This window comes from Hyla sarda, chromosome 5, assembly GCF_029499605.1.
Source record: "Hyla sarda isolate aHylSar1 chromosome 5, aHylSar1.hap1, whole genome shotgun sequence".
Lineage (NCBI taxonomy): Eukaryota > Metazoa > Chordata > Amphibia > Anura > Hylidae > Hyla > Hyla sarda.
Genome location: NC_079193.1, coordinates 101,706,676 through 101,721,916, shown reverse-complemented (window position 1 = coordinate 101,721,916; position 15,241 = coordinate 101,706,676). Strand labels below are relative to the sequence as shown.

General features: G+C 41.5%; 1 protein-coding gene across 2 annotated transcripts in view; it reads left to right on the top strand.

Annotated features, from left to right (window-relative positions):
• The window catches only part of TOP2B (DNA topoisomerase II beta), an 87,056-nt gene that overhangs the window by 41,080 nt on the left and 30,735 nt on the right, over window positions 1–15,241 (top strand). For both annotated transcript variants that reach the window (XM_056520007.1, XM_056520006.1), the window contains exons 14-25: window positions 1,664–1,774; window positions 1,857–1,962; window positions 3,091–3,200; window positions 3,819–3,911; window positions 4,002–4,116; window positions 6,498–6,619; window positions 6,710–6,858; window positions 6,962–7,193; window positions 8,924–9,259; window positions 11,049–11,244; window positions 11,367–11,458; window positions 11,803–11,958. In XM_056520007.1, coding sequence (XP_056375982.1) covers window positions 1,664–1,774; window positions 1,857–1,962; window positions 3,091–3,200; window positions 3,819–3,911; window positions 4,002–4,116; window positions 6,498–6,619; window positions 6,710–6,858; window positions 6,962–7,193; window positions 8,924–9,259; window positions 11,049–11,244; window positions 11,367–11,458; window positions 11,803–11,958 — 1,818 coding nt within the window. The remainder of the gene's footprint in view (window positions 1–1,663; window positions 1,775–1,856; window positions 1,963–3,090; window positions 3,201–3,818; window positions 3,912–4,001; window positions 4,117–6,497; window positions 6,620–6,709; window positions 6,859–6,961; window positions 7,194–8,923; window positions 9,260–11,048; window positions 11,245–11,366; window positions 11,459–11,802; window positions 11,959–15,241) is intronic.

Sequence of the window (15,241 nt, the reverse complement as noted above, 5' to 3'; positions counted from 1 at the left end):
AGTATACATCTACCACAGTAGTGCACCCATATTCCTGTATTGTATTCCTTCCAGTACTTATCAGCTGCTGAAGTTGAGTTGTCCTTTTCTGTCTGACAACAGTGCTCTCTGCTGACACCTCTGTCTGTCCATCTCAGGTACTCTCCAGAGTAGGAGCAAATCCCAAAACAAACCTCTCATGCTCTGGACAGTTCCTGAGACAGGCAGAGGTTTCAGCAGAGAGCACTGTTGTCAGACGGAAAAGAAAAACTCAACTTTAGCAGATAAGTACTGGAAGGATTAAGCTTTTTTTTTTTTTTTTTTTCATAGAAGTAATTTACAAATCAGTTTTACTTTCTGGAGCCAATTGATATAAAAAAAATTACTGGAATACCCCTTTAACTTCCTCTGTAGTACATCAGCTGATAAATACTAAAAGGATTAAGATTTTTTTTTATAGAAATGTACAAATCTGTTTAACTTTCTGGAACCAGTTGATTTGAAAAAAATAGTTTTCCACCGGTGTCCCCTTTTAAGCAGCTGGTAAAGTATTAGCAGTATGTATTATGTAGAGTCTGGCATTTACTTTATCTGAAATTATGGCATATAATAAAGAACAGCTGTGTATTGATTGCTTCTAAAAAAAATGATTACCATTGTTCCCCGCATAGGTAGGTAGACAATAGAATTGTTGGATCACATGTAGTGTATTTGCTGTAAAAAATCCACAGTTTTGCAGGGGTGCTTTCTTTTCTCTCTCCCCCTCGCAGTGGAATGTACACACACAAAATCTTCCACAGACAGTAGAGCGCCGGCACAACATGCCAGCGCTAGGATCGCAATGCATTTCCTGGCGAAATCCGCAAAAAATATTAAACATTCCTTTGCAGATGTTGCTGCCACAGAAATTATTTTGTGTGAGCAGAGCAGCAGAATCCCACGTGGAATTCTGTGCAGACATTCTGCCATATGAATCTGGCCTTTAAAGGGGTATTCCAGGAAAAAACTTTTTTATATATATCAACTGGCTCCAGAAAGTTAAACAGATTTGTAAATTACTTCTATTAAATAAATCTTAATCCTTTCAGTACTTATGAGCTTCTGAAGTTAAGGTTGTTCTTTTCTGTCTAAATCCTCTCTGATGACACCTGTCTCAGGAAACGCCCAGTTTAGAAGATGTTTGCCATGGGGATTTGCTCCTAAATTGGACGTTTCCCCGAGACACGTGTCATCAGAGAGGACTTGGACAGAAAAGAACAACCTTAACTTCAGAAGCTCATAAGTTCTGAAAGGATTAAGATTTTTTAATATAAGTAATTTACAAATCTATTTAACTTTCTGGAGCCAGTTGATAGATATATAGAGATAGATAGATAGATGGATAGATATATAGATATATAGATAGATATATAGATAGATATAGATATATAGATAGATATAGATATATAGATAGATATAGATATAGATATATAGATATATATATATATATATATATATATATATATATATATATATATATATAATATGTTTTTTTTCCTGGATAACCCCTTGAAATATTATTTGCTTAATCCGCACTGAAATCTGCAGCAAACCCAAACAGAATTGATGTCGTGCATACCGTAGCTATGCTGGTAAATTAATGGTGTTTATAATCTGTTCCATAATTCTTTTTGTCTCTAAACAGGATCAGGATGGTTCTCATATTAAAGGCTTATTGATAAATTTTTTCCATCACAACTGGCCATCCCTGTTAAAACACCATTTTCTAGAGGAATTTATTACCCCAATTGTTAAGGTATATATTAAAACACTTCTTTTCATATTATGGTTTCTTGTTGGGGCCATTTTAACTCTTGAATACCTTTTTGTCTTATAAGGCAACAAAAAGTAAGCAGGAGTTGTCGTTCTACAGTATTCCAGAGTTTGATGAATGGAAGAAACAAATAGAAAACCAGAAACTGTGGAAGATAAAGTACTACAAAGGTGTGTGCTTATTTCTGACGTGTAATGGAGCTGGAAAAAACCTCACCAGATTTAATTTTTTATTTTTGTACGGTTCTTGTTATCAGTTCTGAAATGTTATGTCAGATGTACAACTTACAGTGCTTTCTCTCACGGCTTATTAAAGAAGCAGAAAATAATATTCAGGCACATATCCTATAAGGATTGTACGACCCCATGTTATTTGTATAGTGGCTGTCAATGCAGCTCAGCTCCTATCTACTTCAGTGGAATCTGAGCTGCAGTAACTCCAAACAGCCACTACACACTGTACAGAGCTATCTGCTTTCGACAGGGTTGTCTGCCCCCCACTGTTCAAATATTGGGGACCCTATCCTGAGCATAGGCCATCAATAAGTTTTGACTGGTACTAGAGGAGGGATTAAAGGGGTACTCTGCCCCTAGACATCTTATCCCCTATCCAAAGAATAGGGGATAAGATGTCAGATCTCCCGGGTCCCGCCGCTGGGGACCCCCACAATATAGCAAGCAGCACCCACCTGTAACTGCTTCTGGAGGCTCTCAGGCTAATTCCTCCCGACCACGGGGACGGAAGATCGTGATGTCACGACTCCGCCCCCGTGTGATGTCACGACTCTGCCCCCCATGTGACGTCATGCTCTGCCCCCTCAATGCAAGTCTATGGGAGGGGGCGTGACTGCCGTCACGCCCCCTCCCATAGACTTGCATTGAGGGGACAGGGCGTGACGTCACACGGGGGAGGAGTCGTGACATCACGATCTTCCGTCCCTGTGGTCGGGAAGAATTAGCCTGAGAGCCTCCAGCGCTTCTGGAAGCAGTTACAGGTGGGTGCTGCTTGCTATATTGCGGGGGTCCCCATCGGCGGGACCCGGGAGATCTTATCCCCTATCCAAAAGATAGGGGATAAGATGTCAGATGTCTAGGGGCGGAGTACCAACTTCCTTGATGGCCTTTCACAGAAATAATCTAGATCTTAGGCCATTTGCATATTTAGTTCCTTTTTTTTAATCACTGTTATCTGTTAGAAATAATTAGAATAGGATGTGGCGGTGATTGAAAGGGAGATACTCTTTCTATAAGAAGATTTACAAAAAGAATCCATTATAAAGAATTTTGTTTACTACTCAGGTTTGGGTACGAGTACTGCAAAGGAGGCCAAGGAGTATTTTGCAGACATGGAGCGGCATCGAATTGGTTTCCGATATGCCGGCCCGGAGGACGATGCTGCCATTACTCTGGTAATTACATCATCATTAATTGTCACTACTGCCCATCAGTTAGTATATATGTGTGTGTATATATTGGTGTATGTGTGTGTCCATTTTAGTTCAACCATGTGCTGTATGAATAGGTGCTGCCCTTCCTGCTGTTTGGTGAAGTATTGCTCGTTTTTACTTCCCAATAGGTTCCCTGTGCTTTTTCTACCTGGCTTAACAGCACAGTGTTATGAGTAATAATGACATATTTCTGAATGCAAAGAAACACTGTTGCCCTCCCCCTTTCTCAACCACCTTTGCAAAGAGACTTAAATTTGGTGTTATGTTAACATGGTGGCAAAAGACTGCTTGCCTAAGTCACTATGTCCACTTACATAGAGTCCATTATGCAAGAGACAAATGCTCATCAAAAAGTAGCCTTCAGCATCATCCACGACACATGGCGTGGTAAGTTTCTTACCATGCTCTTTATATTAACATGCCAAAAAGTGAGTTTCCATTTTTGAGTTCCCCTTACAAATGTAGACTGAGTTCTCCTGTTACCTTTTCTGTGTGTTTTTTTTTGTTTTCTTTTTTGTTCTTTTTATTTTATTTTTTTAAAGAGTTTTCTGATTCACTTATATTACCTGAACCCTGCAGGCTTTTAGCAAAAAGAAAATTGATGACCGAAAAGAATGGCTCACAAATTTCATGGAGGATAGGCGGCAGCGACGATTGCATGGCCTGCCAGAGGTAACAAACATAAAGAAAAAGTCAGCAGTTGGCTGTGGGAATCCTTGCTTAATTTTTTCATTCAATGTTTTTTCTGTGTTTTTTTTACAGCAATTTTTGTACGGCACTGCCACAAAGTACCTAAGCTTTAATGATTTCATTAACAAGGAATTGATATTGTTCTCGAACTCTGACAACGAACGGTCGATTCCTTCTCTGGTTGATGGTAGGTAGAAGACTTAATGTCAGGTTTATTAGTTACATATGTTTTAAAATACTGTAACTGTGTTGTTAACAGTTTTTGGGTGTAATCAGATATGGCCGAATTTTCTGATCTAGATCCTGCTGCAAATCTGCATCAAAATCTGCATGTTACTTGAGGATTCCATTAGGATTTCGACTCTATACGTTTAAAGGGTCGAAATCCATATCTACATTTGCACTGTAACATGGTTTGAATTCTTCATGGTAAATAGTGGTCCCTCAAGTTACAATATTAATTGGTTCCAGGACGACCATTGTATGTTGAAACCATTGTATGTTGAGACCATAACTCTATGGAAACCTGGTAATTGGTTCTGTAACCCCCAAACATGTCATCCAAAAATAGGAAAATGTGGGGATTAAAGAAAAATAAGTAGATAACTAATATAGATAAAGCAAGTCCTTACATATAAAAGTAAGAAAGATCTGCTGGGAGCTGTAATCACTGTCTATGTCAGTGTTTCCCAACCAGGGTGCCTCCAGCTGTTGCAAAAACGACAACTTCCAGCATGCCCGGACAGCCGTTGGCTGTCCCGGCATGCTGGAAGTTGTCGTTTTGCAACAACTGGAGGCACCCTGGTTGGGAAACAATGGTTTATGTAGAGGACAGGAGCTTCTTCAGGGTTCTATACAGTACAGACAGTGTCCCAAATGGAGCCACCCTTACTTGGGTCCAAAGGAGCAGCTAACTCTGGCACAGGTAAGGAGTAGTACAGGACTTGTAGTTCCTTCCTGTACTGTAGGGGGCGCTACCAGACAGCAGGTCAGTGCAGGCACTTCAGTAATAGAGGTGATTTACTAGTAAAATGCCCATTCTGATTGGTCAGTTCCTCCAGTTGTAACACGTTTCACAGATCTGGACTGTCTGTACATTGTATGTTGAGTCTGGTTTCAAGTTACGATGGTCCAGAAAAAAACATTGTATGTTGAAACTATTGCATGTTGAGGCCATTGTAAGTTGAGGGATCACTGTATGTAGCACAACTCCGCAGAGGATCTGCTATATCTGGTTTTACCTGTGTATTTGAAGACCTAAAATTCACATCACAGTACAGTACAGAAAAGTGGATACAATTTGCTGCTGAAATGTTAACATACATACCATCTTGATTTCTCTTGTGGATGGAGCATGGATTTGTTTCAGGCTTTCCTCTTTTGATGTCAATGCTCTTTATTACTTGTGTATCCAATCCTCCAAGTTTAGATAATTTAATAAAAAAAATTATAAAATCAAAAGAAACAAGCTAACGTTACCAGTCTCAAGTTACCCTGGTTCCCACTGGTCTCTGTTAACTAAACTCTTGCAGTGACATGGGGTGTTAACACGTGACCTTTGCAGTCAGTCACATCCGCACTGGAGCGGGGTCAGGGGTAGGGCCGGGCGGTATGACCAAATGTGTGTATCACGGTATTTTTGTACCTTTTGGCGGTTCCGCGGTATATAACGGTATTCCCCCCCCAAATTATCAGCCCAGCGCTGCGCTGTTCTGAAGCCCCCCCCCCCCCCAAAATAATTATCAGCCCAGTGCTGGCCCCATCGGGGTAAATACTCACATGTCACCCGCAAAGTGCTGCCCTCCTCGTGCTGTTTGTTGTGGCCGCCGGAGCTGAAATCCATACTGTGCTGTATCCCTGTGCCTGGGCTGCAAAAGGTAAACAAAATAAACCAATGCATGTTCCGACGTCGGCCTATCACCCAACATCTCTGCGGACGGTGATAGGCTGTCCAACGTTCCCGTCTCCAGGAACAGTGTAAGGCCGGTACCGGACCGGTCCGCAGGTTGAAGACCACTGGTATAGAGTGTCGGCGCCGGCGGCCGCAACAAACAGGAGGACGAGGAGGGCAGCGCATGCGGGTGGCATGTGAGTAGCACCCTGATGGGGACAACGCTGGGCTGATAATTAATTGGGGGGCAGAACAGCGCTCGTGGGCAACATATGATTAGTTCCCCGATGGGGGGACAGCGCAGCGCTGGGCTGATTCATTCATTCATTCCTGAGGGGTAGGGGCTAAACCGGTATTGCGGTATGGGTTAAAATTCATATTGTGCAGCACAAAAATGTAGGTATTCGGTATAAACCAGTATGCCGCCCAGCCCTAGTCACGGGTACTGGAGTGGCAGAGGACCAAAACCCGTAGAATTGTGGGTTCATCTTGAAGCCAGTGGTTTCTATTAATATTGGAAAATATGGAATCTATACAGAGTTGTATTTAATTTGTTCTTCCTGTCAAGCACAGTATCCACCTAGTTTAAGTTTTGGTGGCAATCGAAGATGATACATAATCTGCAGTGCTAGGCACGTTTTTTGAGTACAACCCTTTTTTTGTGTTCAATCGACTAGGTCTGAAGCCTGGACAAAGGAAAGTGTTGTTTACTTGTTTTAAGAGAAATGATAAGCGTGAAGTCAAAGTTGCCCAACTAGCTGGTTCTGTTGCTGAAATGTCCGCGTATCATCACGGGGAGGTAAGTGCTGTATATAATTGAGATATTGTGCTGCCTTAATCTCATTTTAAAATATCCCCTTAGTTATGATAAATCTTTTTATTTTTTCAGCAAGCCCTGATGATGACTATTGTAAATTTGGCACAGAACTTTGTAGGTAGTAACAATGTGAGTTTACTGCAACCCATTGGTCAATTTGGCACAAGGTTGCATGGAGGTAAAGATGCTGCTAGCCCTCGATACATTTTCACTATGTTAAGGTAAGTTGTACTTTTCTGAACACGTAAATGGCTGAAACTTCTCAGCTTTTGTGGATTTTAGAAGTATAGATGAAAATGTAACCTCTGTTTTCTTTCTCGTCAGTCCCCTGGCACGATTATCATTTCCAAATGTGGATGATAATCTGCTTAAGTTCCTGTATGATGATAACCAGAGAGTGGAGCCGGAGTGGTACATGCCCATTATTCCCATGGTTTTGGTGAATGGTGCTGAAGGTATTGGCACTGGCTGGGCATGTAAACTGCCCAATTATGACACCAGGGAGATTGTCAACAATGTCAAGAGAATGCTTGATGGCTTGGATCCAAACCCCATGGTAAGTGTGTTGTAGCTAACGTCAGCAATGAAAATTAACCAGACACTTGTGTTATGGTCTGTATCTTTACACATATATACAGTGGTCCCTCAACATACGATGGTAATCCATTCCAAATGGCCCATCGTTTGTTGAAACCATCGTATGTTGAGGGATCCGTGCAATGTAAAGTATAGGACAGTGGTCTTCAACCTGCGGACCTCCAGATGTTGCAAAACTACAACACCCAGCATGCCCGGACAGCCAACGGCTTGAAGACCTCTGGTGTTGGAGGTTATACTGTACTCGCGTGTCCCCGCCGCTCCGGACCATCACCGCTGCCCTGGATGTCGCCTTCCATCGCTGTCACTGGGGTGTCCCCGACGCTCCGGCAAGGCCTCTGCTTTCCCGGCATCCGCGCTCTCCGTTGCAGTCATCATGGCGCTACGCACGCCGCTCCTATTGGATGACGGGACGGCGTGCGCAGCTACGTGATGACGACGATGGAGAGCACCGACTATGCTGGGGATCCCAAAGAGGATGCTCCGGAGCCCCCGAGGACAGGTAAGTGATCATCAGCAGTGGCACTGTAAATGGCTATCTGGTGGCAGCTGAAGCAGTCTGTGCTGCCGGATAGCCGTTTATGCGATGGCCCCGACATACAAAAGCATCGTATGCTGATGCTGCCTTCAACGTGCAATGGCCTCTGAGAGGCCATCGTATGTTGAAATGATCGTATGTCGGGGCAATCGTAGGTCGAGGGGTCACTGTATGTGTGTGTATATATCTATCTATATTGTACAAAATAACACTAGTCTCTGCATTTCTAATATGTTTTTATCCTGAGGCAGTAAAATAGATAAACTGGTCTTGTAAGTAATCATTACGTTATTATCCTTACCAATCGCCGGGGGTCCAACATCCCAGCAATCTTGAGAATGACAGTCCCCGAGTGCCCCTTGTGAATAAAGCTGCAGTGCACTTGTGTGACCACCGCGTCGTTTACTGCTATGCGACTGACCTTGCACATGACAATCCCTTTCAGTCCCATAGCAGTGAATGGAGTGGTGATCATGCAAGCAATGGGGACAGTCATGGAAGTTTCCGCAGCAATTCTGCATTCCTATGTTAACTGTAGGGAGAAAAGGCTTAAGCTGCTGCCAGTCACATCTGTGAGAACAAAAGATCAGGCAAACTAAAATTAAACATTCCCATTTCTCTAATGTTTGGGGTCACCTTTAGTGTTTTATTACTTATTTATAGGAGCATTTAGGAATACTTAGTTACAATCATTATGTAGTACTACAAAAAAGTCACTGTAAACAAACAAGCTGCAGTGCAAAAGAAATGCATTTAGATGTGTTTGATCCTATGGACACAGCTGTCTTCTGTAGCATTAGAAGTCTAAAGGGTACATTCACACAGTTAAAACCATTCTTATTCCCAGAAAATACCATGCAGTGTCACTTAAAAAAAAAAAAATCATGTTCTTATTGACTTGTACAATGAAGAAATGATTAGTCAGATGACTAGGAGCCTTAGGGCTGGCCCCCACACTAAAGAAAGGGCAACACTTCTCCTGGGCACTGGTTTTGCATATAAGGCACGTGTGACGGCAGCTTTTAGGTAAATACAAGGCATTGTTTTGTCAGTTCTGTCACCAGGGGGCGCTATAGCATTGATGTGCTCCTTCTAGAAAGTAGTTGTATATTTGATGTGTTTTTTGTTTTTTTTTTGTATGTCTGTTGCAGCTTCCGAGCTACAAGAACTTCAAAGGTACAATTCAGGAGCTGGGCCAAAACCAGTATGCCATGAGTGGGGAGGTCTATGTCCTTGACCGGAATACTATAGAAATAACGGAACTGCCAGTCAGAACATGGACTCAGGTTTACAAAGAGCAAGTTTTAGAGCCTATGCTTAACGGCACAGAGAAAACACCAGCTTTGATATCGGATTACAAGGAGTACCACACTGATACAACTGTGAAATTTGTTGTGAAAATGACAGAAGAAAAACTAGCTCAAGCCGAAGCGGCTGGCTTACACAAAGTCTTCAAACTGCAGACCACACTTACCTGCAATTCTATGGTATGTTGTCTTTGTGGGATGGCTTGCTTAAAGGGGTAAAACTTTTCTTTTTTTTAAATCAACTGGTGCCAGAAAGTTAAACAGATTTGTAAATTAATTCTATTAAAAAATCTTAATCCTTCCTGTACTTATTAGCTGCTGAATACTACAGTGGAAATTATTTTCCGTTTGGAACACAGAGCTGTCTGCTGACATCATGAGCACAGTGCTCTCTGCTGACATCTCTGTCCATTTTAAGAACTGTCCAAAGTAAAAGGAAATCCCCATAGCAAACATATGCTGTTCTGGACAGTTCCTAAAATGGACAGAGATGTCAGCAGAGAGCACTGTGCTCGTGATGTCAGCAGACAGTTCTGTGTTTCAAAAAGAAAAGAATTTCCACTGTAGTATTCAGCAGCAGATAAGTACAGGAAGGATTAAGATTTTTTAATACAAGTAATTTACAAATCTGTTTAACTTTCTGGCACCAGTTGATTTAAAAAAAAATAAAAAAGTTTTTCACCGGAGTACCCCTTTTAATATTTCTCCATATGAATTTTGCACCAGACGCAATGGTACAAAACCGTTTCCTTCATGTTGCACTGCTTTCTTTTTTCTTTCTGTAAAGCTTTAAAATAGTTACTATATTTTAATTATTATTTTACAACTATTATTTTCCTTCCTAATTCCTGTTGGGGAGGAAAATAAACAAAGGAGGAAGCTTTTCACTTCATATCCCATCCTCATATATTGTTGTCATATCCCAACCTCCTGTCCCGGCCTCCTGTCCCGGCCTCCTGTCCCGGCCTCCTGTCCCGGCCTCCTGTCCCGGCCTCCTGTCCCGGCCTCCTGTCCCGGCCTCCTGTCCCGGCCTCCTGTCCGGGCCTTCATATCCCATCCTCATATCATGTGAAATATCTCCAGCCGTACGGAAGTTATGTGGGAACATACATTTCCCATTGATTTGCATGGGACTTTAAACAAAAACCTCGACCCTCACAAATGGAGGTAGTTAAGGGTTCAATTAACTTTCCTATATTTTAACTGGACATATAAGTAACGTGAGCAAGTATTATCGAAATATCTCCAGCCGTTTGGAAGTTATTCAGTAACATATATTTCCCATAGACTTGTATGGGACTTTAAACATAAGCCCCGCCCCTGGTAAATGGGGGTGAGTAAGGGTTAAATCATCTATCCTATGTTTGTTGTTGACATATAAGTAACATGTGTGCCAAGTTTCATGTTCATATCTTTAGCCGTTTGGACGTGATGCTGGAACATACACACATACAGACACACATACACGCACACACATTGAGATATATATATATATATATATATATATATATATATATATATATATATATATATATATATATATAAATAAAATATTTATTTAGACTTTCACAGGCGTTTAGTTTTCATCCAACTTTCCAGTATTTTGTTGACTTCAGGATCACCGTAGTTTGTTCTTGAGGCTAACAGCACTGGAGCCCTGATAGAACCCAATTCAGTATTTGCTTCACAATGAATGCAGCCTGCCTGTTGTATCTCTATAAGTGACATAAGCCATGGCACTAGTGTGATCAGGGCCTTTTGTGAATTCATTTACACCAATGGTTTCAAATTGTGGAACTCCATATGTTGCAAAACTTCAACTCCCAGCATGCCCGGACAGCCAACAGCTGTCCGGGCATGCTGGAAGTTGAAGTTTTGCAACATCTGGAGGGCCACAGTATAAGACCACTGATTTATACAGTCTGCTGTGATGTTCTATCATTGACCTATTTTCTCTCTTTACTTTTAGGTATTGTTTGATCACATGGGCTGTCTTAAAAAATATGAAACTGTTCAGGATATTCTGAAGGAGTTTTTTGATTTAAGATTACATTACTACAGTCTACGCAAAGAGTGGCTGATGGGAATGTTGGGAGCTGAGGCTGCAAAACTTAACAATCAAGCCAGGTTTATCCTTGAGAAGATTCAAGGAAAGATCACAATAGGTAATCATATAAAAAGGTGTGCTGCCTGTAACTACATGTCATCAATCTAATATATACCAAGTGAAGTATTTTATGTAACGGTTACTAGATAGATGGCTCATGCACTCTGTTTTTGTTTTTAGAAAACAAGTCAAAAAGGGAGCTAATTCAGATGTTGTTGCAAAAGGGTTTTGAGTCCGACCCTGTTAAAGCTTGGAAGGAAGCACAGGAAAAGGTAGGCAGAATTTACATCTTAAAGGGGTATTCCTGGCCAAAACGTTTTATCCCCTATCCAAAGGATAGGGGATAAGATGTCTGATTGCTGCTGAGACCCCTCGCGATCTCCCTGCAGCGCTGCAGGGAGATCGCGGGGGCGTCTCAGCAGCGGGTCCCCCGCGATCAGACATTTTATCCCCTATCCTTTGGATAGGGGATAAAATGTTTTTGCCAGGAATACCCCTTTAACATCGGTGTTACTTGTAAAGTATTAGCAGTGTGAACTTGTCTCGCTAGATTGTTTTGCTATTAATGATGTAGAGATCTGATAAATATCCTGCTGATCATCCGATGTCTTCACAGTCTACAGAGGAAGATGATATCCAAGATCAGAATGATGATAGCTTCTCAGATTCGGGCACTACACAAGGCCCAGATTTCAACTACATTCTCAACATGTCCCTGTGGAGTCTTTCCAAGGAGAAAGTCGACGAGCTGATTAAACAGAGGGATACTAAGGTATGGGGCTAACTTTTTGTTAGAGTACGTTTTATGGAATGACAACACTTATAACACTGCAATTTATCTTGTTTAATTGAGACATATATAGGGCGTCGCTCTGAGTAAGGCTAGGTTTACCCTACGATTTGCCGATACGGTCACCGGATCCGGCTGGGGGGGAGTGAAAACCGGGCGCTCCCGTATCCCAGCTGGACCCGGCCCGCATCTCATTCATTTCAATAAGCCGACCCGAGTCAGATAGTGACTCCAATTGGCTCATATATGCCCCGTATCCGGCTCATTGAAATGAATGAGATACGGGAGCGCCCGGTTTTTACTCCTCCCTCATCTCAAACCCCAGCCGGATCCGGGGTGACTGTATGGACAAATCGTAGTGTCAAGCCAGCCTTAGTCAGAATTACTAAAACTGTTGATCTGGTTCTAAGCTTTATTGTGCTTATCTTCACAAATTAAGCACCCTGGGGGAGATTCATGGAAACCAATGCTGAGGAGAAGTTGACCAGTTGCCCATAGCAGCCAAGCAGATTGCTTCTTTCATTTTTCAGGGGCCTTTTCAAAAATGACAAAAGTGATCTGATCTGGGCAACTGGTCGACTTTTCCTCAAGTTTCTATGAATCTCCCCCCTGGATCTTATCTGAGTTTCCTGGCCATACACAGCCTCTTCAGTTTTCAGACATCTATTTCCAACTCTCTTATACACGTGTGTGTTCTGTCTGTTGTGGGTTTGGGCCTGCCATCGACCCGCTATTCATTTTGCCACTATGAATGGATAAAGCCAAAATTGTGATTCCTGCTGTATATGATCAGACAGTACACCTACAATGTTTATTCATTTTTAAATGCTAAATTTTGTGGTCATTTTGAGTGTGCACGTCCAATTGTGTAAGAGTGAGTGTGTGTGTGTGTGTGTGTGTGTGTGTGTGTATATATATATATATATATATTATAGCACTTTCTTCTACACACTGACTGATCAGTCATGTGTTCTCACTGCCGAGGGACATTGGGCGTGATAAAAAAATATCTCTTCCTGAAAATGTGCATTGGATTTATTTGGCTTGAAACCACTTTACACCTACTTTAGCTGTAATTCAAGAAAAATATCACATATCTATATAATAGACATAGGCTACTAGCACACAATACTCCAAATCTAAAAATACCTTCATTGGGCAATCTCTTACTCTATATAAAATATTTAGCAATAGATACAAATTGGCATTTACCTTTTTGAGTATTTATAAGAAAAGATGAATCCGTACCCTGAATGGTGGAATAGCCTCATGTTTTATGTGTCGGATTTATAGTAATCTGTTTACTTAGATTTATTTTGTCATATATAAATCTATCTGTGGTTTTCTTGGAATATAATGCCACTGTTTTAGTGTCAATTATGATGTATCCGGCGAGCTGTCTAAGGGTATGTTAACACGGCGGCAGAGTCCTATTAATTTCAATGGGATTCTGCTGCACTGGGCACAAAGGAAATTTCTGCAGCAGATGTTTCTGGTGCAAAAATCCCCATCAATTTTTTTTTTTTTCTGCGAAATTCACTTGGAAATGCATTGCCGTCTATGAGATGGTGCTTATCAGAGCGGTCCTATCGCCTGCCGCGCTTTCAAATGTGTGGAATGCCCGCCAGTATCACACTGGAGGACATTCCACACATTTTACAGCAAGTCAACGTACCCTTAGACTGGGGCCTCATGGAAATTTTGCCCACAACACAGGTTGTTTTAGCTAGAGATCAGTGTGGCACTGTGGGAATTGTACTGCATTTAAAGGGGTATTCCAAGAAAAAACTTTTTTTTAATTTTTTTGTATCAACTAGCTCCAGAAAGTTAAACAGATTACTTCTATTAAAAAAATCTTAATCCTTTCAATAATTATCAGCAAAAAAAATATAGGAGGGAGCATATGATGCGTGTAGACCTATGTGTAATATTTAATTGGCAATAGGAAAAAACACTAGGATCATAAAAACATACTTTTATTGGTGTACATTTATTATATAGGCACAAAAAATTCACACAAACAATAGAAGGTACAATGCAATGTTTGTAAAATTCTTCACAAACCTAGCTTGTCCTAGTCTGAGGATAGTTTGCTAGAGTAAGGCTATACTGGCCCTACTAGTCGCATAGGACCCCCTACCTGTTACTGCAGGGAGGCCTTCCTAGAGAACGCCAACCTGCAACAGGAACCTCCTATCTCTCCCTGGTTCTGGAGGGAATGGAGGCACCGGGTGCAGTACGTATAGCACGTCACCAGCAAAAAATCAGCCGGTTTGTGGACCTCAGCTGAATTATTCGGTGAGTATACAACTGTAAGCACATCAAATTGGTACAATGATTGCATACAGATATAGTACAAATTAGTTTCAAGGGTCGCAACTCTTCAGGGACAAGTGTTTGGAGAGCAGGAGTATAGTTTCTCCCTATCTCACTGAATGGTAGTATGATCGTGATACGACATAGAGGTATAGATAGATATTCTGATGTGCTTAGATAATGAAGGCCCAGATGAAGTTATGTGGGTAATGGTCCAAGGGCTTGTGTTCCCTCTTGTATATAGATAAGTACCGTCCTGTAATTAAATAGAGATTCTGTATATAGAGTGTTGTTTTATACACATTGTTTGAGATTTTGAATAATATTTAAAGCCTACCTTAGATTGGTACGGCAAATGTGTAGGTGCAGAGGCGATACTTGCACGGATACAGTAGCTTAATATGATTTTAGTTTGTATTGTTGTAGGCTGGTAGAGGTAAGCCTAACAGGGAGGAACATAATATTATTACACGATCATAGGTTGGGTTGGTATAGTAACAGGGGAAATAGAGGAAGGTATATTCAAAATCTCAAACAATATGTATAAAACAACACTCTATATACAGAATCTCTATTTAATTACAGGACGGTTGAAACTGTGCCGCAACGAAACGCGTTGGAAATATGTGGCTCTAATTTGTACTATATCTGTATGCAATCATTGTACCAATTTGATGTGCTTACAGTTGTATACTCACCGAATAATTCAGCTGAGGTCCACAAACCGGCTGATTTTTTGCTGGTGACGTGCTATACGTACTGCACCCGGTGCTTCCATTCCCTCCAGAACCAGGGAGAGATAGGAGGTTCCTGTTGCAGGTTGGCGTTCTCTAGGAAGGCCTCCCTGCAGTAACAGGTAGGGGGTCCTATGCGACTAGTAGGGCCAGTATAGCCTTACTCTAGCAAACTATTCTCACACTAGGACAAGCTAGGTTTGTGAAGAATTTTA